Source organism: Bemisia tabaci, chromosome 4 (assembly GCF_918797505.1).
Source record: "Bemisia tabaci chromosome 4, PGI_BMITA_v3".
NCBI lineage: Eukaryota > Metazoa > Arthropoda > Insecta > Hemiptera > Aleyrodidae > Bemisia > Bemisia tabaci.
In genome coordinates, this window is record NC_092796.1 from 18394759 (window position 1) to 18420438 (window position 25680).

Here is a 25680-nt window from a genome sequence, read left to right on the forward strand (position 1 = left end):
GTAATTAATCATTATTAATAAATTTCATTCATTTTGCCAATTAAGGTATACAGGTAGTGGTGTTTTCCTAGCTTCCACATACAACACAGCGCCATTGGCTAACATTGCAAAATTGATGAGGAAAAAATCCAGCAGTTTCCGATTTAATGTAATTTTCCTTTAAAAAAACAAGCCACTTGTCATACCTGACATTCGCCTCGTCGCCCAGTACATTATGCAACCCGGAGGATTCTTTGCTGTTGTCATCATCTAGGCTCAAATTTTTTGTCTTGTTGAGGAAGTCTGATGCTAAGCAAGGGTCGCTGTAAACAGATAAATCAAAACACAAGATTAATGCGAAGACCATTTTAGGAGCTAACAATAAGCTATCCTCTCCAACTGCCTCTACAGAATTTTCAGACAGAACAGCAAGGAGAAAAATCATGAGAGAATCTTATCAGTAATAAAATATTTGAGAGCGACCACAATAAATTCCTCAAATAATGGAATTGGTTCTTATTCTTGGATATGACTTGAAAATATATGTAAACAACACTTCATGATCTCTCACTAGCCTTGGACATTAGAACACACTCATTCACTCTGATGGTTTCAGTCTTAAAGTAAAGAAAAGCCTCTTTTCTACAGGGACTCTTGACTTATATTCTTTAACTTCAAACTTAGTCCCCTTCTCCTATCTTTGCAAATATTATAATTATTACCTATTGATACAATGACAATCAGAGCTTAACCCATTGCAATGCCTTGACATGCGTTGATAAGTCCGCATGTCAGATTAGTTTCACATCCATCTTTTCTTATTTCTGCAGAGAGCCAACAGATGGCAGAATGAGCATGTAGCAACCAACATCACTTTGACAACCAGTGCTACTGAGCAAGCTGCGGGCAACGGCTGCATAAATAAGCAGGCTTGTCCCGATGTTAGATGATTAGTCGATGGAAGGGACGATTTTACCTGATTTGAATGGCATGTCAAGATAGGAAAATGGCATGGCAATGGGTTCAAAAACAAAGACACAAGAGCGTTCAATATGCTTGACAGATAAAAAAGGGAAACTGCATTTGAAAGCCTAGAGCTGGGTTAGAGATTATCTCGGAAGTTCCATCTAATGAAAAATTGAGGATTTACCCGGAGTCAAGGGTGACAGTCATGCCTCGGCCTTTGGGAGACTTCTTCTCTTTTTTAACAACTACTTTCCTCTTGCTGAAATTTGCCTGTGGAAGAAGATAAAAATATCATTAGTTGCATCAATAATTAATACCAAGTTCACGGTGGCAGACTATCCAAAATGCTAATATGCAAAAGTTGTTTACAGGAAGAGGTTTCTTAATTTCTACCTTTAAAGCTGTGACACATATAACATCAACCAGTTTTAGAAAAAATGGCAGCCAACCCATGACAATTCAAAACTGCAGAAAGATTGATGATCTACAAGAACTAGGACAGATTTTTAAAAGTTGGCTGCGAGGGAACAGACTATTTCCAAATTGGCCTGATTAAAAAGTATAAGAAAGAAAGAAAAGGATTTGGCGATAAATAGGAAAATTACTGAATAGGAACTAGTGCAGGAATGCAAGACTTACACAACAAGGAAAACAACATCATCAGTCCCACACTCAAAGAGTTGACGCCGAATAAGGGCACGCACTTTTAGGCTGCAACGAAAGATCTGTCATCTTGATTCTTCTATTTACTTAACATGTTGAGGTGACGTCGGACGAACTTCTGTTGCAGTCAAACAGTGAGTAAACTTATTCAGCAAGGACTCCAGCAAAACGCCCAGGATATAAGGCAGCGGTATCTTGAGATGATTATTTGCCAAAAATCAAGAAGCAAGAAAAAGTTCTGAGTTTTTTAGTCCATATTGTATTTGCGTTTTATGGACTATACTTTCTCTTTACTTCATTTCCAATTTTTTACCACTTTGTGACAAATAAATTCTGTTACATTTTACACTTCAAACTTAGGACAGTTTCTCCTCTTGTTGCTGCCTATGTCTACTAAAGCTCTACTGATGAAAAGTCACTACGCTGAGGCTATGTATTAAATGCAGCAGGTTTAAGGCAACAGTAAATTGGATGAAAAGACAAAAAAGATAGAAGCATAAAGAAAATGAACTGATTCTATTTACCTGATAGCCACGTGAGCCTCTTCCTTTTCCGATGGATTTGTTTCCTCTAATACTGTAAGAAGGTCGACCTCGCATGTAACCATTTGGTCCATAAGAAGAATTACCTCCAACAGACGACACCTAAAGGAATTATAAATAGAAATTGAAACACTCGTTATGTCTGATTCTCAGTTTTTGAATTGAAGCAGGCTGCTGGTCTCTTTTGATCCTAATTGTTAGGCAGCGCTAATATTTAACAACGAGAAGTTGCAAGATGGAGCTTAATATTTACAGAGGATATTCCGGGACAGAGCCAATACTGAAGATAATCACAAAACATCTCAGCTTCTGAGTATTTGTAGTGCCATCGACTAATCTGTTTTTAATGCACAAAAGATCACAGAGATGTATGATGAGGGTTAACTGATGTTGAAAAAATATTTGTTGCCCAAGATTTCGAAAAAGAAGACATTTAATAAAACTTCAAAATAATTCGTACCTGAGGTCGTACAACTACTCCTCGTGACATTCCATACCCGTAGTTTCCACTCCAACTGCCAACAACAACACCAGCTATTTCTAATTTAGCACCAGGGCCAGCGACAGCACGGCGACCCATTCCTCGATTGTTAAACCTTCCTCCACCGTAGCCAGATCTGCCACCAATCGGAGGAGCAACAGGCATTCCACTAGGCATGAAGCCGGCTGGCGCTAGGAAAGCACGGGGATCTGTTCAAAATAGACATATAGAGGTTAGAGGAATTATAAAAATCGAGCCAAAGTCGACTTCTACTTCAACAAGTGAAGAAACCTGCTAAGTGAGTAAGATCGATCTATTTTTTTCCATTTATGAAACGTTCATTCATTTTTTTGACTAAGTCATTAGACTGACAAGATTTGCTGAGCAGGTAAATTTTTAGGCCCAAATCTTCATGGACCCCAAATTCATTGTTTTTCCTTCAAAATTATTTTTATTTGATCAATTAATAATTTTAACCCTCTCTTCTCTATCTCATTGTAACTTTTCTTCACTTGGCTGCATGACTGCAGCATAGTCATTCTAGGAAGAGCTGATTACCATCACATGCACAAGTGTGAAATGGGCAGGGCAGGGTGATACTGCAAGTAGCAATGATTCTTTACTGATTGATTCCATCAAGAACAAACAGAGGGCGCTTTCCACACATTTGTAATCCTCTTTCTCTCTTTCCGATCGGTTGTGCCTGTTCATGTCATTAAGATGACCGCCAAAACCAGAGGTATGGACCTCCCAAATTTTAGCAACTTAATTCCATTTTTAACCAAAATTTAAGATTGCTTCCCTCAAAGAGTACAAAAAGAAAGAGAGAAAAAAACCTCTTTACCATAAAAATTTGACTTTTTTACCCTAAAAACGTCTCCCTGCAGTTCCCCCGTATCTGTCCTGTTCATAAATATTTCAAATATTTCATCAATATTTAAATATTCAATTAGATAAAAAAATATTCTATTTTTTGTATCATAGATATTTTTGGCACAAACCTGTAGGAACCATAGGCATGGGTCTTGCGAACTGAACATTCAAGCCATCCAAGATGGCATGTTTCATGCGTTCTACCAGCATAAGCGTGTGTGTTTTGTGATCACAAAGTTCCAGTAAGTTCTTAGCGACATTTGCTCTGGCTAACTGATACTGGAATAGTTTTCCGTCGAAATAGAGCCATGGGCAGCTCATCAACCATGGTACTGGCGCCCCGCAAGCATCATTCACCAGTAGGGCAGTTTCAATACCTTGCATCAGGAGGGCTGCCAATTGAAATTCCTCTGCTTGTTACCGGATTGATCTAGACAGAGAAAAATAAACTTGTTACGCTAGAGGACGGTGGTAATTCAAGCTCACATTGCAGAAATCTTTAAAAAAAGTGGAAATACTGAACATTTTACAGTAGCCAAATTTTGGAGCTTTCTTCATATAATATCTAAGTTAGGTGAGCAAATGTTCACAAAAACTTGTTGACAGGGTACATCTTGAATCCAGACATTTTCTTGCCGAAAAGCAAAATATTTTAATTAGTTTTTTGAGAGATCAAAAAAATATCCCATTGAGAGGGTAAAGTAAAAATCTCTTGTTGGGTATTAAAGAAGTTGGAGGAAAAGTTACCTGGAGATTTTGAGTGTATTCGACATTGGTCAGTTTGGGGTCAATAGCGGTTACTAGGAAAGCATCCAATTCCTGTTTGCGAAGAGGATTATCTTTACTTGACACGATGTATCTATAACAACAAAAAAACAAATGCATAAAAGTTCTGAGGATTTTAGCCTTCTAAAATAAGCAGCAAGAAATGAGTTCTGTTTTTTTTTTTCTTCTTAAAATATTTTCAAGAGCTTGGAGCAGAGAACCTCTTAAAAGGTGATAATTCCTTAAACTAAAATAGTTTTAGTTCAGTAATTTAGGAATATTAAAACTAGTGATTTACCTTAGAACAGAGGAGATGATGAGCAAGTGTTGAGGAACATGATCAGGATTGAGCATTAAAGGATTGTCAGACCGCATGCACGTAAGGAAAGCTCGGAGACGCCGTCTTCTGTCATCAATTGTTGTACTAAAAAAAGTAAAGAAAATAAATTAGTCAAAGAAATGAAAAACAATCTTCTCGAAAAAGTCAACAGTATGTAAGCACAGCTGTGTTGGTGAATGAGAGGGGCTGGGCAAACATGGTTATTAGGCTTTAGATCAGATTGAATCTAATGAATGACAAATTTGAATATCAGACATCATTATATTACGGCTATAAGCGCTTAAATGTTGCCAGAATGATGAGGCTGACGAAGCGAGCCTCAAGTCACTCACCGCGGGTGATCGGGGGTTCAGGGAGCTGCCCTGGCTAGTAATATTTTTACCTATTTTAGATCCGAGCCTTAAATTAAAAGTTTTTCGTGTTCTTTTACTTAAGATCTCGTGATATAAATTATTTAGCTGCCCCTGCTACCTACAAATCTGCATGCGTTTCTATCAAATATCTTGCATAATATTTCAAATCATCCACAAATATTCAAATTTACAATCTCATAATAGAATAAATTCAAAATCTAAGGTATTAAGCTGTTCAAGTTTGGATAAAAAATCAGGAAAAAACATTTGAGCTCGAATGTTCGAGATTTCTTAATTTCGGCCTAGCCTTTGTGATAAAATTATCCAAGTTGAATGGACAGTTCAAACAGAGCAAAAAATTAACTTTTCTAAGTTTTAAATGGTACAAAACAAATTTTTGGTGGCTTTTCCGAACGGTGTAAGAAGATGTACAGAAAATCTAACAGTTCAAAAAAAATACATACCCAAACCACAATCTTTTAACTGTCGGAACGCCCCAGCCGACTCTGACAGCTTTCACAATTTCTGGTTCTTTTAGGGGATTCTTCACAGACCAAATCCATTCCTTGATTCTGACGTCAGGCCTGGTTCCTAAAATATTAATAATAGTCCAGATCAAGTAAGAGGTTTCATTTTTAGAAGTTACAAACTAAATAATTACTGCAAGATTTCAATGGAAAAAATTGATAAATGACACTTCCAATGGTTTCCAAATGGTTCTATTCCCATTATACATGTTTTATGAGAGCTGGACGGACAGTAATGGAAAAAGTCCAAGAAAGCATGATCACGGCTGTATGGATGATGTCATAATACCTCCAACTTCAGTTTCATAAAAGACTTTTTTCGGTTGCTTGTCAAATATTTAGTATTACATTGTTGAACTGCAGCAAAATACGAGCAGTTCATCCACAAACAAGACAGACAATATCTTCAAAGTATTGTCTGAGTTTCAAGATGATGCTGAGAATTTAATATGAGTGGAACTGGGCACAGTTCAAACCATTGGATCCATGGTGTCTGTGCTCTTGAAATTTGCCGTTTACACAACTATAAAGAGTGCCAATAAAAGAGTTAAGAAGAGAGAAGGAAAAAGAATACTGATAAAACCAAAACATACCAGTTTTGTACTTGGCAACCATGAATGAGTGATGGTGCAGATTGAAGAGGATAGCATAAACCATCTGACGGCAGGGTCTGTAGAAATGGTGGATTGTCAATGGACTGTTCATGAACAGCTCATGACTGTACTCATCCTCCATCACAGCAGGCAATTTCAATTCACCCTACACAATGGAAATATACAAATTAATGAAAGTAGGAACAATAGGGATACACAAAATATTGATTGAGCCCCGCACACCTGCAGGTTGATTAAATCCAAGTTTAAAGCGGCATGAGACATCAGAATAAGATATATTGAACGGTTAAAATAGGATTATGTCTAGTCTCATCGTGCTGATATGATTTCAATAACCGGGCGGTTGAGCCTCTTCAATAAAAGAAACCCCTGAAGAAATCGTGAAAAAGTACGTTCAGTCAATTCCTCAGGTTTAATTTTTCTGGGACGTTTTATAGCACTTAACTGCACGAAAGAATCTTGAGGAAAAAAATAAAACAAGAGAGCTAGATAAGGGAGATGAAATCAACCGGTGAGTTATTACCAGATCCTTTGGCAGCAGCAATTAATATAAATGTAGAATTCATGCAGATATGTTTGCACAACTCTTGAAAATTACACATCTGTAGAAAACTTGTTCTGCAAAAAGGAGTTCCAAAATTTTTTTCCAGTGCGAGCAACGTCGACAAGAGAAAATAAAATATTTTCAAATAACTTTGTGGATTATGAACTTACAAAATTAAGAATCTGATAGAGGGCAGGTGACATTAGGCCTTTGCTGTGCCGTTCAATGACAGTTCGCATGACTTCTGCAGAGGCTGCTGGCAGTTGAGGTGGTTGTTTCTTGCTTGACTTGCTTTCGGGTTCAGACTTGACATTTTCGACAGCTGAGGTTGGAGCACCAGAGGAGCTGGAACTACTAGATCCTACACCAACGGTGCCATTTTGACCGTTTACTGCAACAACAGAAACCATCCATTTGATCACACTCAAAGTAAATTTACATCACACTGAAAACTTATCAAAATGATTCATTGGTTGCGCTTTGAATGGAGTCCTGGTAAAACTTTCATGGTGCAAGGTAAGCAAATAACTCATAATCTGTCGAAGTACACAGTCTCTACACTTAAAATGTACATAAATTAAAATTGATTGCTCAGGTACTCTCGACTTGCTGTAAAAATGACCATGAATAACTTAACAAATGGAAAGCAATTATGAATCATGTTTGAAAAATTTCAAGCAAATTTTCAACATTTATCTGAGAGAATTGTCTTTCATTTTGTATAGGGACCACTGATTGGGGGGGGGGGGTGTCTTTATCCGACTATGCTTGACGGAGAGAACTTCATGTTTCGCAAGCAAGATGAGGACAACATCTTCCAAGGCATAGATCCTGATTTACTTGTATTTCTGCTACCTTTTTGAACGGACTTTAATCTATTTAACAACTTTTTCTCCAATAAACCTTCGGGGCCTCAGCGCCCATGATCCTCAAGTATACAGAGCTTCCTGTCTGTAGAACTCTTGAAATTTAGCTTACAGCAGATTTGTCCGTAGCAATCTGCCAGCCCAGTGCATGAATCTCGAAAAATCTCTAGGGAAAACAGCGAAAAAACTTGACAAAAACTTCTTAAAAAATACGGCAACTTCAATAAAAAAGAACCCTTAAAATTATAATTCCAAAAATTTTGTGAGTTTACATGCACTGAGAGAACCCCTTAAACCCAGCACCCAACTCTTTTATTACCTTTAATCACATCCAAAAAATACATCAAAGCAGCTGCATTTCAAGCCTGGTTTTTCTAGGAAATTGTCCTACTCCTCACACTAATGCCTTAAAATAATGACAAATTTGCCATATGACAATTTAAGCACACTTATATTGTTTCTCTACGGGTCAGGCTTAAAGTTCAGCTAAAGGCTTCAAGCCTTCTGATTTTCTGGATTTCATCTAGGTTTTTGATAGATTTTTTTGTAGAGTTGGGCCGAAATGGAATTTTCGCGTCACCGGAACCGGATATCGGTTTTTTGTATCCGGCCGGATCCGGATACCGGATAATTCAAAAAAGTATCCGGCCGGATCCGGATAGTACCGGATCCGGATTAGTGCTTTTTCGCGCGAAAATGTCGCGATTTTTGAGGTTAAGTTTACTCGACTCACGATCGGTCGTAGCTAACAAAATTCGGGCCTTGAATTTCCACCTGCATCTATGAAAGTGAAAACTATGGAACGCGTTAGGTCAAAACCCTTTTCCTTGCGCGCGCGCGAATATTTTTCCGGCGCGCGGAAAGAAAAAACCCGTTTTCGATGAAAATCTCTGAATTTCCGGATCCGCGCCGGTTTTCGATGTATTTGCGCCGTTTGTGTCAAAACTATTTTTGTCGGCGCGCCGCTTCAAATCTGTTCCGCGCGCGGGTATTTTCGATATATCGAGATTCCTGCTCGCCGTTTGTGTCAAACTATTTTTTTCCGGCGCGGCGCTCCAAATCTGTTCCGCGCGCAGAATTTTCGATATATCGATTCCTGCTCGCCGATCGTGTCAAAACTGTTTTTTCCGGCGCTGCACCAGAAAATAATTCCGCGCGCGGAGAATACAGGATGATCCAAAAGTCCCTTCCACCCCCTCTAACTTTTTACCTAATTGAGGTAAAGATTTGAAACTTGGGGGATATTCCTAGGTCAAAGGGGAGTACTTTTTGGCCCCCCTAAAATTTTCAGGGGGGCCCCCCTTGGGGGGGCAACGGCCCCCAACTTTTAATTTTCAAATGGGAAGCCCCCTTTGTGATAGCTCGTTTGAAAGAGCATAAAAAAAGAAAACTTTTCGCGCAAACCCGAAGTCAATATCTCAAACCGTTTCAAAATGGCGGCCGGTTAAAGTTCAAAATGGCCGAAAATTCACACCGGTTATTTGTCGATGGATTTGCGCGAAAATCGGTATGAAGGGGTATTTTGACACGAGAAAAACGAATTTGACGTTAGATTTCAAAAAAAAAAAACCAAATTTCCAAAATGGCCGCCGGTTAAAGTTCAAAATGACCAAAAATTGATTTTTTTTAGAAATCTAAGTTCAAATTTGTTTATCTTATGCCAAAATACTCTCAAATTCCAAGTTTTAGGCAAATTCATCAGCAAAAAACGAGGTGACAATTTTCGGCCATTTTAAACTTTAAACGGCGGCCATTTTGGAAATTTCGGTTTTTTTGAAAATCTAACAGTCAAATTCGTTTTTCTCGTGTCAAAATACCCATACATACCGATTTTCGCGCAAATCCATCGACAAATAACCGGTGTGAATTTTCGGCCATTTTGAACTTTAACCGGCCGCCATTTTGAAACGGTTTGAGATATTGACTTCGGGTTTGCGCGAAAAGTTTTCTTTTTTTATGTCTCTTTCGAACGAGCTATCACAAAGGGGGTCTTCCCATTTGAAAATTAAAAGTTGGGGGCCGTTGCCCCCCAAGGGGGGCCCCCTGAAAATTTTAGGGGGGCCAAAAAGTAGCTCCCCTTGACCTAGGAATATCCCCCAAGTTTCAAATCTTTACCTCAATTAGGTAAAAAGTTAGAGGGGGTGGAAGGGACTTTTGGATCATCCCGTATTCTCCAGCGCGCAGAAAAAATCGATATATCGAAAAAAATGGCGCGCGGAATTATTTTCTGGTGCAGCGCCGGAAAAAACAGTTTTGACACGATCGGCGAGCAGGAATCGATTATCGAAAATTCTGCGCGCGGAACAGATTTGGAGCGCCGCGCCGGAAAAAATAGTTTTGACACAAACGGCGAGCAGGAATCGTATTACCTATCGAAAATTCCGCGCGCGGAACAGATTTGAAGCCGGCGCGGAATCCGGAAATTCAGAGATTTTCATCGAAAACGGGTTTTTTCTTTCCGCGCGCCGAAAAAAATATTTCCGCGCGCCAGAAAAAGGGTTTTGACACTAACGGCGTTCCATAGTGAAACACGCGGGTCGCGGACTAGAGGTAATTTACGTTTGCGATCGCGTCAATTAGCAGAACATGTGCGTTATTCCGGTAATAAAGGTCGGAACAATTACCATGACTGAAAAAAAGTCAAAAGTTTCAGGAAAAAATTACAGAAAATTGTATTGATAGGGAAGAAAAAAGAAAGAATATCACCAAAAATTTATCGAAATTTTCAGGGCCAAAAATGCACTATTCGGCGGGTCCAAAAACCGGATAGCGCGATTTATCCGGCCGGATCCGGATACTCGCGAAAATCGTATCCGGCCGGAGCCGGATATCCGGTATCCGGCCGGATAATCCGGCAATCCGGATAATCGCCGGATACCCGGCCCAACTCTATTTTTTTGTTTAGATCTGATCTGGGCATCACATGCGGAAAGACAGAAATATGAGGATATGCATCAACTGACTAGATAGTATAAGCTGACGGACCACATGATTGAATCTTGAATTAAAAAGTACATAATGAAGATCTTACCGATCTTTTCAGCAACATCAGCACCATTTTCATTTAAAGCCTCATCAATTACAATATCCGGATTTCCAGAGTTCAGTGTTAAATTGGCTTCATTGACAGAGAAAGTGAGAATCTAAAAAATAAAAAAACCCATTGTAAAACAAAATTAACAGTGGATAATAATTTGGAAAACTGTCAGTATTTGTGGAAAGCATTCTATTTACACAGGGTTTCAATAGCAGATTTGAGGGCTGTGCAAGTAGACTGAAATCATAGGTGACCAACCCAAAATCAGATGCCAATAACCAACCTGACTGCAACCCCAATCTATAGTCCGCCCCACGAAAAGTGGTGGGTGAGGGGCAGAGCCAGTCGGCCAGTCCAGTCTATTGTTGAAAGGTTGAAGCGCAGGTATTGGCCCAGTCGTTACCCCATCTCAACTAGGGGCCAATACCTGCGCTTCAACCCTTCAATTACAGACTGGACCGGCCAACTGGCTCCGCCCCTCACCCGCCACGAAAAGTGGCGCGGACTATAGTTGTATTTTCATCATACTGGTACTAATTGGCGTAAAACATCCCATTCAGATCCCTAGACACTTCTCATCTGAAAATTGGAAGCAAATTCAGTGTCACAGCGAATTTTTTCTGAATCTAGGGTAATTAGTTTCACCATGCAAAATTTTTTTGCATCTTGAAAAAAGCAGTCAAGATTATCTTGCACAACAGTTGGGCAAAATGTTACCATCTTCTCTCTTGCCCACAACATGAAATGGGTCTAGCAGTGATTAATCGTACACAACCACACCTTAATTGAGATAGGTAGAAATTTAAGGTATGCACTTAAGGCAAGTTTCGCGCCTCATCACAGGAACAGAGAAGTTAATGAAAGTCTTAGAGGAAAGTTTACTTTTTCTTCATGATGAGTAAGTCAGTTTTACTGGAAATACAATTACTTGCTCCTTTTTTTCAAAATCAGTGGTTAATCTTCCATCTTAAAATATAAGTTGAATGCTGGACGAGCATTTAATGGACCTAAATTAACCAAGAAGATCAGTACTTTAAGCGGACAATTACACTCAGGATAAGAGTCGAGACTCAATCCATCCCACCCCCACAAAACTTCTTAAGTTTCTAGTCTTCCTGCTCATTTTTTTCTTTCCTGTAAATACCTCAAATCAACTTTATATACTTATATTTTACTCATTAGTAAAAATGTTAAAATCCAAATGTAACTCAGGAGATCAACACAATTTCTAGAGACAATTTACTTACTTCAGTGGTGTTGCTCTCGGACGCCAATTTGGAAGTATCTAAGTCAGCGTCTTGCGTAAAATCATTTGCAGCATCCAAATTGCCTGATTTTGACTCAACATTTTTCTTGGCTTTCGAACGCCGTTTATCTGGTAGAGGAAAAACTTTCATTTTAGTTTCTGGTTCTGCAGTAAAATGATATTTCAAACAAGAAACGAAAAAAAATAAAAATAAAAGGTTGTCAAAGCTACCCGCTGCATCTACTGGTTTAGATTTGTTTAGCAGAGTTGCCACAGAATACAGAAAATGAATATCCCTGACACATTTTGACAGAATTCCCTGACAATTGAAAATATACCAAATGGTTAAGTATACATAATTTCAAATAGTTTTCAGGCAAAATTTATTGTTCCAAACGTCAAATCAAAATTAGAAAGCAAAAAATGGCGATTTGACGTTCTTTTCATGACATTTTCATCATTTTCTCTGATATTACCCGGTATTGCCCGTGGGTAATTCCTGATAGTGGCAACTCTGGTATCAGTGATAAGGATCAGATGTTTATCAACAAAGACAAACCAAGCAAGGGGAAGAAATTCCGATTTTATTACTTTCCCCTTGATTTGTCTAATCTCTGGCTCTTATCTAATCAACTTCAAAAGAGTCACCAGACAAATATTGCTTACTCATGTGTTAACTGTACATTAATTTCATTTGCTTCTTCAGTTTTTAATTTACCAAAACACAACAATAAAAAAGTTTTACACATGTGACCGTCCACAAGAAAGAGGAGCTTGGTCTTAAGGGGCAAAGTTTTCAGTAGTGGGTTTGGTAGGATTGAGTATCAAATCAGACTTGGATTTTATCAGAGGCAAGTATCCTAATGAGTTGCAAACAGTTTTCTTTATTTTGACCTTGGTAGAAGCCCTAAACAGCGATATTGAAAACTGGTAAGTGAGCACCTTAAATATGGAAGATGATCATGAGAAGGTATTGATCAAAATTACATTTTTTTAAAGAAAAATTTCCAACCAGACATTCGTAAGATATTTTGGGTGGTTATCTATTCCAAAACGTTCACAGAACACTCATCTACTTTATTGCGTCAATACTTTAATTTTGAGGTATGAGAACACAAGTCTTTTTTCCTGTGGACGGTCAGAAATTCTTCATGAGAGAGAGAAACTTATTTACCAGGTTTTAACTTCTGGAATCCTTCCTTCGTCCCATTGATATAATGCTGAATGCTAGATTTCAATTTTTCAAACCTGGCATCGGTAGCAGAGCCAAGAATTTGCTCAACGATCGAGCCAAGATTTTCTGCTGTTGCGACAGGAAAATCTTTGACATAAGCGGCGAGTTTCTTGACAAATTCGTCACCAGAGACCTACAGAAATCAAGGAATTCAAGGATAAGAAACCAGAGATTGAGAAGTCACCCCTAACTGAGTTCAAAAACAAGGAAAATTTTCCCATCGAAAAGTACAATGAAATTAGGTTACACCTCAATTTGACTTCAGTGGACTTTGGTTTTCTGTGTGCAGGAAGTGTGAATTAACAAAAAAAATGCTGTTTCCTCACTTAGGGATAGGAAGTTTTGATACAAATATTGTATTTTACGTGAAACTTTAATAAGGACACGTATCTTTTGATGCTTTGTTCTAAATTCGGTTAATGGGTCTATTATGTTATATTTTTTGTTTAAAAAATCAACTAAAATGTCTCTTTGAAATTTTCTAGGAATATTTTTAAATGAGTGAAGAAAATTTTTTGAAAATGTCCAGAAAAATTGTTGATCAGTTTTCTTCTAAAATGATAAAACAAGACCAGCAAATCTGCGATGTCACAATTAGGGATACGCAGTGTTCAACTTTAGCTGTCAATATATTACAATTGAAGTCAATCTTTGACGATGAGTAGCTACGAATCTGCACCACTCAACAGGATTAAACATCGGATCAAATGGTACCACTGAAAAGAGAGACAATGACAAAAACGAAACTTAACATTTGTCTCAACATACAGAGAACAAGCTCTAGCTCCTAACAAATCTTGATTACTATATATTAAGAATGCATTATCAATATTACCTTGTCGACAGATCCTGCAATGCCTGCCTGCTTGTAAATGTCTGTGAGCTGATTACTGGCCAGAATATGGTTGCCTAGGAGAGCTGCGATGACACATAGTTTATCAGCAGTGATATTCAATTCTTTCAACAGCTCAGGAATAATGTATTCCTTTGTTTCTAAGGAACCCTGAAGCATAAAATGATAGTGAGTTATGAGGAATCATATATCTGACACAGGTTAAGTAAAAAAAATAAGCAGCTTGCCGTGAAAAACAGAGATTTTGAAAGGACTAACGAAAATTGTTATTGAATCAAAGGCCATTATAACAAGGTTATACTGCCTACTAATTGAATGTTTCAAGTCTCGAAGACATACACCAACAAAATGTGTGGACCAGTTTTGTAGGCGCACCTTCAATAGTCTTTTGAGATCGTATTCTCGAGAGTCAAGGATTAGCCAGCACGATAAAATCATGGGAAGAAATTCTAAATCTACCACTTCCCGAAAATCAACACTGAAAAGTGTAATTACAGATGCAACCCCCCCCCCCCCCCCCCAAAAAAAAAATTGAGCGGAAATCCAAATGATGAAATAAAACAGCAGAGAAAACTTAAATTTAATAGGATGAGATAATTAATATCAATGTTCATAATTGTAACGTTGGATTAGGAACCTCATGCTTACCTTGTAGGTTAACTTCAGTTGCTTGGCAGAGAAGTAACGATTGTAATTGAAGGCAGTATATTCACCATCATCAGCAATTAGACCTTGTACATTGTTTTCATGACAGTAGGCAATAACTTCTTGTTTATGGTCTTCCAACGTACAAATGACATTCACTTTGATTTGATGCATGACAATGATGCGAAGGGCAGACTGCAGACCAATCGGTGGCTGCCACCACACTTTGGGAGGAGGAGTTCCTTTGGATTGAACATGCTTCAGTACCTGAAATGGAATGGTAAATAATAATTCTTTGTTCTGAGAGAGTCTTGAATTACGTAGCAAAAAAATGCAGACTATTTAATTTTTAACGAATTGAGCCTAACAAGGTAGCGTCCAAAATCTAATGAAATGATATACAAGCTTACACAACCAACAGTTGGCTGGCTTCATTAGTTTTTTTATACCAAGTTGGTTGAAATCACATGATCCTTCTTGAATTTAGAGTGAAACTCTTTATCTTAAAAAACTAGAGCTCCTCATGGAATTTCACTACTGAATAGTTAACAATATCCATGGTGCAAGTCGGCAATCACATAACTCGTTTGCGGCGTCTGAAAATCTCCGCCCCCATGATATTTTTTTAAAGGAGAACAAATTGACATCATTCCTTGAAGTTTTAGTAGAATTTTCTTGGCACAGAGAAGAAAAATCACGGCTGCTTTAAAGAATTGCCGTTGCGTAGTTTTCTGTTGGAAAAATAAGGTATGACAGGAAGTCTGCGACTTCGCAAACCAAGTTATGTGATTGCCGACTTCCACCATCGATATACAACCGTAACCTATGTACTTACTCTAATTACTGTGAGTTCAATATCTAAGACAAATTTTTAAGATAAGCCCGAGTTTATTCTAAAAACCTACTAGAAAAGTTTGGACTGTCTTGATAAAGTTTTTCAGAGCATGTCCAATCCACCATACAAGAATAGAAGTGGGGAAGGGGGGGAGAAATTAAGTGCTGAAAATACAGCAAAGCACCAACAATCTCACATTAAAGCGCTTTCTAATTCTAAAAATAATACTTAATCATTTGCAGTCACTTGCATCAAGTTAAACATTTAATCAATGATCAATGAATGAATGACCTGATGACACATGAAATTCCAATCTGATCAGACAGTGTTACATTGAGGTGTTGAAATTCACTTACTGAGTCAATGTTTTGCCGTGACTGGAGCTGTTGATTGACCCAGTCGCGAATGCGATGGGATTCTACGCATCCATTGAGGAAGAAAGTAAGTTCGACATCCACTTTAGCCATGTTCTCGGCCAGCTGAGTTAAGTAATTTACCATTCTGTTCCATTGACCACCACAAGCCCAATCTAGAAGGAAAAATGAAAAATGGAGACTAAATGAGATGAGCTAAATGAAATTTGGTTCTTCCTGAAATGAGTAATTTTGCTTACAAGTTTTTCAGCACACCAAAAATAGACTAAAAATTAGAGTATATCTCTTTTGTACTGCTTGATTAATAAGTGGTTGTAGTCTTACCCGAATAAAATCCTCCATAGAGACGATCCATGCAACATTCTCCATCCACAACAAGAGTGAATTTTTGATTCTTTTTAGGTTTGGTGGTTTGAACGTGACGCCTGGCAAGCCTGACCAAATCAACAGAGACATTTGATCCCTCGACAGAGCCGCTTTCAAGAAAATGTTGCAAGTGTTTAGTGCTCATGATGACCAAATTGAATTTCACGCCAGTTTAGATGAAATTTTCCCAGAGACAAATTATTGATTTGCCGAAAATTACGAGAGCATAACACAACCTAGAAAAGAATCAAGTGAAAAACATTGTTCAGATAATAATGGTGGTAAATAAATGCAGATAATTTCACTAAAAAATACCTAGCAGACTTTTCTTTCCCTTTGATCTTCTTTTCGATCATGGCTTTTTATATTCCTGTTCTGGTTGTCCTATTAGGTACCCATAGTTATTAATTTATTGATCTTGTTTCATTGTTGTGTTTATTGGAATTGAATCACAACATTTTATCATCACTTGATTCTACTTGCATTGTAACAAATTTAATTTATGACCTGTTTCAAAAAATTAGTTGCTTCTTTTGCTTAAATGTGTTCAGGTGTCATCTACCTCCTACGAGTTCTTCAAGTGACTTTTCTGCTTTGATTGAAACTAACACAGCGTTGTCAAATATGTTCTTGATATTATTATGAGTAATTATTGTTCATATATTGAATGTATGCTCCCGATTTGATTCGCAGTTGAACGAAGTAATTGCACGTAAATGCAATTGATTGAGAGATATAAGTCTACTCAACATTAATCTATAGACAGGAGAGATGCTGTCACAGAAAGTGCAGCCTCCAGCTCAGAAGTTACAATCGGGCCTACACAAGGAGACCTGCAGACATCATAATAAGCCGTCATAATACTTAGTTACACATAAAGTTGCATAATCCAATTGACTCAGGAGATATTATCAGCTATTCTGAACGATACAAAACCCCTCTATGGAATAAAAGACTGGCTGGAATGATTGGTCTTATTCCAAATGAAAAAGAGGGGATTGTATAATTTTATAACAATTGATAATAGAATGCAAATGCCAGAGGAATGGGTATCGAGAATGTTCAAATGAATCGTTACTGATTTGCGGACAATGAAAAATTCTTCCGTAATCTGAGGCGTACATCCATTCTGCATTCATGGAACTTCTAGCCATGTCATAACTTAGGTACTAAAAAATAATTCGATGGAGGAGCCGGTTGGATGAGCCAAAGGCACTGTCTTCCTAAACAGAGTCGGTAGGATACATGAAGCGTTAGAATACAGTAGACAGCGTAGACAATCAGCCACCTTGACCTATGACAAGGACAGTATTCCTGAAGAATTGGAGAAGGAGCAGAAATCACAATCCAGGGGAGAAATATTTGCGAGAGCTTAAGAGCTCACGGGGTAAGAGACATGATGATCAGGGGAAGTCCTTCCTCCCAGACATTTCTCCATCTTCATTTAATTGCAGTTCTTAACCCCAAAATCAAGAACAGTCTACGCCGAAACCAATTAAGGTTTTTAGACACTTCGTTGGCGATGACACATTGCCGACTGTTTCGGAACGAACGAATAGACGTTGCGGTAGCAATTTACTAACTTCAAAACACACAAATGAAAACCGTAAATTATTTACAAGAAATACCGGTGAGCAGCATGGCGATGAGACGACGGCGAGATCAGCCATTTACCGCTAAAAGAAAAGTAAAGGACGACTCGAAAACTTACTTGCTCCTAGAGCGAGTCCAAAGAAAACTAAACTGATGTCGATAACAAAAACACCACAGTAGTATTAGAGACTTAATTGGAAATAAATGAAACACTTAGAACTTCACCACCATCCATGAAAATGATGTATGGAAACTGTAAAAGTTGATCCTGGTTCCTGACAGGAAATAATCGAAGCCGCTAGTTTGCTTCGCCTATTGCCTACATACCGGATGTCCGATGTGAGTAAGATAAGTCAAAAGCTGCACTCAACATTTTCTAATTTAGGAATTGAAAATTACTATTGAATATTGTCTTGATTTAAATAAAATTGGACTGTAAACAATAACTTTGAGTGTTTTTAGCTGATGGAAGCAAGTAAATTATTAAATAATGATATGTTCGTATTTAATTACTTTACATTGGTGTCTTGAGTTACCGTGAACAGGAGTACCGTCTCTCGGTGATTAAAAACATTACTGTTCATCGATTTAATTTATCTTTTAAATTTATAATTAAAAAGAAGAAAATCCTTTAAAAATCAGCTTTATTGGAAACTTGATCAAATTTTGTGGCTATGGCTGATTTTTCGAGAACGAATATTGTTCAATACACCTAAAATTATCAACTCTAAAATACCACGTGTAGTATCAAAGACGTCTTATGTTACATCATTGTCAAGAAACAGATACCGCCAAATATGAAAAACCGCTAACCACACCTTCTGCCGACGCGGCGCGACGCGACGCATCGGGGATACAGAAAAGAAACCTCATTCGAAAACTGAGGGTATGCGGGTAGGTACTTCGGTATGCGAGAAGAGAACTTCTTGACGCGTAGAAATTTTTGTCGATTTTAATACATTTTTCAAGATTTTTTCATCTCCCCCCCCCCCCCCCGGATTAACACATTAAAGTTAAAAAAAAGTTATGCTGAGGATGGGAGGTAATCATAGACATTCGCTGCAGAAGACGTTGAGCTAACCTTTCATTTATCGAAATGGTGTCGTACAGCCCCATATTTTTATAAAAAGTACGAAATTGATATTCTTGTTCCATAATTTTGTTTGAGTGTTTATATTTCTTTTTTTAATGAACTTTTCAATGCATAAAATACAATTTTAAATGTCATTTTCATGAGAGGAAAGAGGGTGTTACTTGCGTCCATTTTGCATTAAACGCGTCACTCATTGGTATCTCTTTTCTTTTAAAAAATATAGGTGCCTACCTTCCCTTGACGCATTTGATATTGGGTCTCTTACGTTCTTTTAACAAAAATGAATATGCGTCGTCACCTTCCGGTCAAAGTATCACAAGCGCCATGCAAAGTTTAAAAATTTCCGCCGCCATTTTATTTTACTTTTTTTCCAAAGAAATTGTTCAACGAAACTGTCCACAAATTTCACTGAATTTTCTTTGAGCTGCCGATAAAATTCAGTGAAATTTTCAAATAGATTCAACCAACAATTTCTCTTTAAAAAAATAAAATGGTGATAGAAATTTTGAAACGTCGCATGGCGCTTGATAGGTACTTTGGCCGGAAGGTGACGACGTGCCATTTAAAAATAAAATAATGAATTTAATTATGTTTTTACTTGCAAGTAACCTGCAACTGGGAAGAGGCGACGGGGACGTCCCGTAAAGGGTTGGCGGCAGGGCGTTGACGAAGAGATGCTGCGGTGTCAGTTGCCCGATAACCTCTGGGAAGACAGGCATATGTGGCGTTTGGGTGTCGTAGAACGCCAGAGTGCGTTATAAAGCGACTTTATATACCAATATATACTTGCAAGTCCATCAATTAACGATTTTTTCAGACACATATCTTTGACATACCTACCTACCTAAACAACGATGTAAATTCGTGACCGTCCTAGAAAAGGGACACATCACTTATCAAAAACTCAAAATTCTGCGATTATCTTGTGACAAAAAAGCTCTAAAATTTTAAATTTACCAGGTTCAAGCCTGCTATTAGAAATGTGTGCTCTCAATTAAGGAAAATCAATTTAAAATTCTGAGCTGCCGTGTCCAGGGCAATAAATTGGTGGAATATGATTCATCCTTAATCTCTTCATCGGAAAAAAATTGAAATCCACCGCTCGGCTTAAACCTCACTCTTCAAGACAGTAAAGGGTTTCCCATCAAAATTTCAAAATCAGATCTGGCGACCCAACTTTGTCAAAAATCGCCTTACTGAATACACTGTTACCTCTGATTTGGGTCCTTTTTCTCATGAATGGCCACCTTTTTTATCATTCAGACCTCCAGACATGAACTGCCCGTGCAGGATTCACTAAATAATTGTTTTTCAGCCCCCTTCTCCTCCCCCACTCCGTCCCTCTGAAAGGCAAGGGGCGGTTGGTACCAAATCCAAACTATGATGGGATGGGATAGTAATTGAAAAAAAGTGATAGAAAGAAGAGAGAGGGAAGAATTCCTGACTTTCAGACCTTCGTGCTTGTTTACAAGCTCCACCGCCTCTCGCTGCTTATTACAAATTATACATATTGAGAGGCGATATTGATGCTATTCGGGTCTGGCTGGAGTTATACTTACATATGTGCCCATTAAGCCCACTGCGCCTTAACCGCTTCGTTGACGGTCGGGTTTCTTTTTTTTTGGGGGGGGGGGGGGGGAGGAGGAGGCACAGAGAGAAAGAGCTCGCATACTGACACAAAGTCGTCGGTTCAATAAAATCTTACGAGCATTATAAAAGTGTGTTCTTCAAACAGAGCATTCGCGCTCGTCGGTAGGTGGGTTGCCTATGCGGCCAAATTGAAGGCGAAACTCAAGTGGACGATACCCACCGATAGGTTATCAACATCGTTCATCGGCATGGCGTCTTTACCTACCCCCTACTCCCCACAATTAAAGAAAGTTCCGGATGTTCATCGGCTCAACGACATAATGACGGTGAAACTGCAAAAATGCGTAATTCAGCTGCGGTGCGATTCGAAATCTCTACTACCCTTTTTTTTTTAAAAGGAGCCTTTACCAACATCGTGGTTTGAAGTTTTCACAGAATATTTTTCACGAAGAGAGAGGAGAAAAACCACTGAAATTTTTAAAAAATGACGTTCAGTAGCTCGGGGCCGGATTAATAGTCCAGGCAATCTAGCTTTTTAGGTGGAAAAAAATCGGAAGCAAATTCCAACTAAAGGGCGTTAATGTACCCCAGTAGGAGTGTAGTTTCTGAAAATTCCCCAACTTTCCGACGTGCGGAAAGCCCTGAAAAATCAGGGAACTCCCTGAAAATTCGCCAATTTTCAAATGCACATAACTTGGCGTCAAATTATCGTATTGAGATCATTTTTTTTTTAAATTATCAGAAATTGAGTCAGGTACATGTTAATGACAACTAAATTTGGAGAAAAAATTACCATAGTTGTCAAATTTACGAAAAATTGAAAATTTGTTTTTTCTAAAAATCTTTAAAGCTAATTTCAGGTCCCAAATCGTTAGAAATCGGAAAAAATGCCTTCAATAAAAGTTGTAGAGAATTGTTTAAGCTTTAAAACGGTATATTAACGAAATTTGTACGATGATTTGTTGCCAAACTACGCGCAAAAAACCCGGGATTTTCTTTCCGCGCGAGAGCGGCAGATCCTTCCGACTCAACGCGTAGCCACTTGTTAAAATCTAAAATTTCTCCAGGATCCTACTTTTAACATATAATTATGAAATTGGGAGTATTTACTTGTTTAATAAAAGTATGAGAACACCCCCTCTCCTTCCCTCCCTATCCCTTGTTGCCATAATTATTATAAAAATGTTATCTCTATCGCGTTAGTCAGAGAGAAAGACGGTTTGACCCGGAACAAATGCATAACACACTTTTCGTATGTAAACGTCATCAGTAGATCCTCCTGAATAACATACTAAAAATTTACCACGGACCGACCCCGGAGCACCCCCCAAAATGCCTAAAATCAAAATGGCGGCCATAATAAGGCCGTATGGGATTTCGGTATTTTAAAATGTTCCTATAGTGTCATGTGAGGTATCTTTTCCTGTGTAATTTTGGTCGCAAATTTCATATATGAAGTCAAAAAAGCCCCCGGGTCAAAAGGGGTGCCCCAAATCCAAGATGGCGACTAAATTTGAAAGGCAAGGGAGGTCATTTTTAACTTTTACGCGATTGCGCGAGTGAGGTATCATTTCCTACATAATATTGGTCGTGGATTTCATTAATGATGTCAAAACAGCTCCCCGATCAAAGGGAGTGCTCTAAATCCAAGAGGGCGGCTAAATTTGAGAGGCAGGAGGGGTGCATTTTTTAGATTTTTGCGTGAAAAGGCGGGTGTGGTGTATCAATTCCTGGATAATTTTGGTCGTGAATTTCATTATTGATGTCAAAATAGCTCCCCGGTCAAAGGGAGTGCTCTAAATCCAAGAGGGCGGCTAAATTTGAGAGGCAGGAGGGGTGCATTTTTTAGATTTTTGCGTGAAAAGGCGGGTGTGGTGCATCAATTCCTGGATAATTTTGGTCGTGAATTTCATTATTTATGTCAAAATAGCTCCCCGGTCAAAGGGAGTGCTCTAAATCCAAGGGGGCGGCTAAAATTCAAAAATCAGCGTGCTGATTCCAATTCTGTGTCAAGCTCGTCAGGATCTTTCACCTCGGGTCTCTCCAAGTTTTTACGGTTGAAGTTGGCGCAACTTCTGCGAAAGTCGGGGCATGACCTTACAAGTACGCTGCATAGTGTCAAACCCTTGCTTAAAATAACAAGGCAAGGAAGGTGTCTTTTTCCGTTTATTTCTGGCCCTGGAACAGAAATTAGGTGTGAATAGGTCCTTTAATAAACAAAGATCATAATAGTACGACTGATAGGAATGTGTGCTAGAAAACGCGCGTTCGCCCTACCTATTGATTTAACAAGCAAAACATACTCGCTTCCAATTTTAGTACGTCTCTAGCATTCCTTAACTGTTTCTGCAAGGGGATTTATTCTCTTTTTCTTCGTCTATTTCCTATTACTGGACATTGCATGGGCTTAATTAAAATCTACTTATCCATATTCGGCACACACTTCCAATCCATGGTGTAGGGTGGTGCATGCGAAAGGATATGCATATGCTGATATCGTTGAAAAGGGTGTTTAAGCTTGCAAGAGCACCGCAACAGAAATGTAATATGAGAGAATCTGAACCCATTTGATTTTTTGTTAAATTGATCAGAAGACATCAATTTTTCTTTGCTCTTTAGAAGTGATATTACTTAAACGCTAAATGAAAGACGATAGCTCACAACATCCCTTGTATACGGCACAGAATCAATCAACGTTTATGTAAGCAGCTACTGTTCTTGAATGCGTATACTGGTTGCGATTCGACCTGCCACATGCACGGAATCATAAAAGGAACTACATTCAATACGCGTGAAGAGATCTTTACATGCAAGAATCTACCGAAAGGTTCTTAGATCCCCAGTAAAGCCTTGAACGATTATGGAAAGCTGAAAAAGGCGCAACATTCCTTCTCTATGGTGCCACAAAAATGAAGCTCTCAAAAACGTCCGTCATAACGTTTTCAAAGGAAAAAGTTGCAGCTTGCAAAATCTTCGTCGCAAATAGAGAGATTAACTCCGACATTTTCAGCCATGAAGCACCATCAAAGGAGCTACAATCCAACTGTGGACGGGACAAGTCGATCTGGATGCGCTTACCAATCGGGATGAATGTATGAAAACAACTAGATTCATTCCACTTTCGACCGACCTGCCTCCAGCTACACAGTCGTTCCTCAAAATCCTCCGTTTTTATTTTAAGCAAGGGTTTGACACTATGCAACGTACTTGTAAGGTCATGCCCCGACTTTCGCAGAAGTTGCGCCAACTTCAACCGTAAAAACTTGGAGAGACCCGAAGTGAAAGATCCTGACGAGCTTGACACAGAATTGGAATCAGCACGCTGATTCAGATTTTATCCTATCTTGACAAGAAAAGGCACGTCTCGTGAGCAAAAACAATTCATTAGATGCTCCAGTTAAATTATTTTAATACCGTGAACAGCCATGATGGTCACCTGCTTGCTAACACGTACCATGTTTTGAGTAAAATTAATCTTTTACATTTTTCAGACTCGCGTTGAATCAAAGTAGACGGAAAAAGACACCTTCCTTGCCTTGTTAGGTGAATTTTTAAAAAAAAAAAAATACACCCATCCACCTCTCAAATTTAGCCGCCCCCTTGGATTTAGAGCACTCCCTTTGACCGGGGAGCTATTTTGACATAAATAATGAAATTCACGACCAAAATTATCCAGGAATTGATGCACCACACCCGCCTTTTCACGCAAAAATCTAAAAAATGCACCCCTCCTGCCTCTCAAATTTAGCCGCCCTCTTGGATTTAGAGCACTCCCTTTGACCGGGGAGCTATTTTGACATCAATAATGAAATCCACGACCAAAATTATCCAGGAATTGATACATCACACCCGCCTTTTCACGCAAAAATCTAAAAAATGCACCCCTCCTGCCTCTCAAATTTAGCCGCCCTCTTGGATTTAGAGCACTCCCTTTGATCGGGGAGCTGTTTTGACATCATTAATGAAATCCACGACCAATATTATGTAGGAAATGATACCTCACTCGCGCAATCGCGTAAAAGTTAAAAAATGACCTCCCTTGCCTTTCAAATTTAGTCGCCATCTTGGATTTGGGGCACCCCTTTTGACCCGGGGGCTTTTTTGACTTCATATATGAAATTTGCGACCAAAATTACACAGGAAAAGATACCTCACATGACACTATAGGAACATTTTAAAATACCGAAATCCCATACGGCCTTATTATGGCCGCCATTTTGATTTTAGGCATTTTGGGGGGTGCTCCGGGGTCGGTCCGTGGTAAATTTTTAGTATGTTATTCAGGAGGATCTACTGATGACGTTTACATACGAAAAGTGTGTTATGCATTTGTTCCGGGTCAAAACCGTCTTTCTCTCTGACTAACGCGATAGAGATAACATTTTTATAATAATTATGGCAACAAGGGATAGGGAGGGAAGGAGAGGGGGTGTTCTCATACTTTTATTAAACAAGTAAATACTCCCAATTTCATAATTATATGTTAAAAGTAGAGTCCCTTTATACCCAGAGTTACGACAATTCACTTTTGGTTGGGCCAGGATTGGGCTGAAAGTGGCCTAAAAAAAAATCCAATTCTGATTGGTTCTCGCTCATGGAGGCCGAAACTAGTGCACCAAGATGGCGGTACCTCGTATGTGAACAAGAATAATGAAAATATTACCTAATTGTGGTTTATCAAGAGTAAATTGTTATTGCCATCGGTCCAAAATGAAAATAGATTAAGAAATTATTCACAAACCAATCTCATTTTCTTTTTAATTGATCAATTTGTTGATGTTGTTGTTTCTGTGTGACAGACATCGCAGGATTCCTGATCCTTATCCCCCAATATCGTTCGTTTGAGTGCACTAGTTTCGGCCTCCATGGCCAGCCAAGGTCGGCTGCCAGTCAGCTGATAATCGAGTTGTCGTTACTCTGGGTATAAAGGGACTCTAGTTAAAAGTAGGATCCTGGAGAAATTTTAGATTTTAACAAGTGGCTACGCGTTGAGTCGGAAGGATCTGCCGCTCTCGCGCGGAAAGAAAATCCCGGGTTTTTTGCGCGTAGTTTGGCAACAAATCATCGTACAAATTTCGTTAATATACCGTTTTAAAGCTTAAACAATTCTCTACAACTTTTATTGAAGGCATTTTTTCCGATTTCTAACGATTTGGGACCTGAAATTAGCTTTAGAGATTTTTAGAAAAAACAAATTTTCAATTTTTCGTAAATTTGACAACTATGGTAATTTTTTCTCCAAATTTAGTTGTCATTAACATGCACCTGACTCAATTTCTGATAATTTAAAAAAAAAATGAT

General features: G+C 38.5%; 1 protein-coding gene and 1 long non-coding RNA gene across 4 annotated transcripts in view; one reads left to right on the forward strand and one right to left on the reverse strand.

Moving 5' to 3' along the window:
• The window catches only part of LOC109034350 (constitutive coactivator of PPAR-gamma-like protein 1 homolog), a 30967-nt gene extending 12765 nt beyond the window's left edge, over positions 1-18202 (reverse strand). The window contains 19 exon segments of the mRNA XM_019047438.2: positions 186-302; positions 1130-1215; positions 2133-2252; positions 2611-2840; positions 3633-3897; positions 3899-3934; positions 4252-4363; positions 4568-4693; positions 5427-5553; positions 6083-6248; positions 6818-7038; positions 10545-10656; positions 11798-11925; positions 12971-13163; positions 13866-14033; positions 14532-14795; positions 15720-15892; positions 16062-16339; positions 17815-18202. Of these exon segments, the coding sequence (XP_018902983.2) occupies positions 186-302; positions 1130-1215; positions 2133-2252; positions 2611-2840; positions 3633-3897; positions 3899-3934; positions 4252-4363; positions 4568-4693; positions 5427-5553; positions 6083-6248; positions 6818-7038; positions 10545-10656; positions 11798-11925; positions 12971-13163; positions 13866-14033; positions 14532-14795; positions 15720-15892; positions 16062-16248 (2831 nt within the window). The 5' untranslated portion in view covers positions 16249-16339; positions 17815-18202.
• LOC109034352 (uncharacterized) lies at positions 12429-16417 on the forward strand. 3 transcript variants are annotated; one of them, XR_002009138.2, is made up of 5 exons: positions 12429-12726; positions 13877-14051; positions 14638-14808; positions 15606-15804; positions 16140-16417. It is a non-coding gene; the product is annotated as an uncharacterized lncRNA (long non-coding RNA). The 3 variants fall into 3 exon arrangements; XR_011899716.1 differs by having other exon boundaries at positions 12430-12647; XR_011899717.1 differs by having other exon boundaries at positions 12430-12647; positions 14718-14808.
• Positions 18203-25680: the final 7478 nt, after the last annotated feature.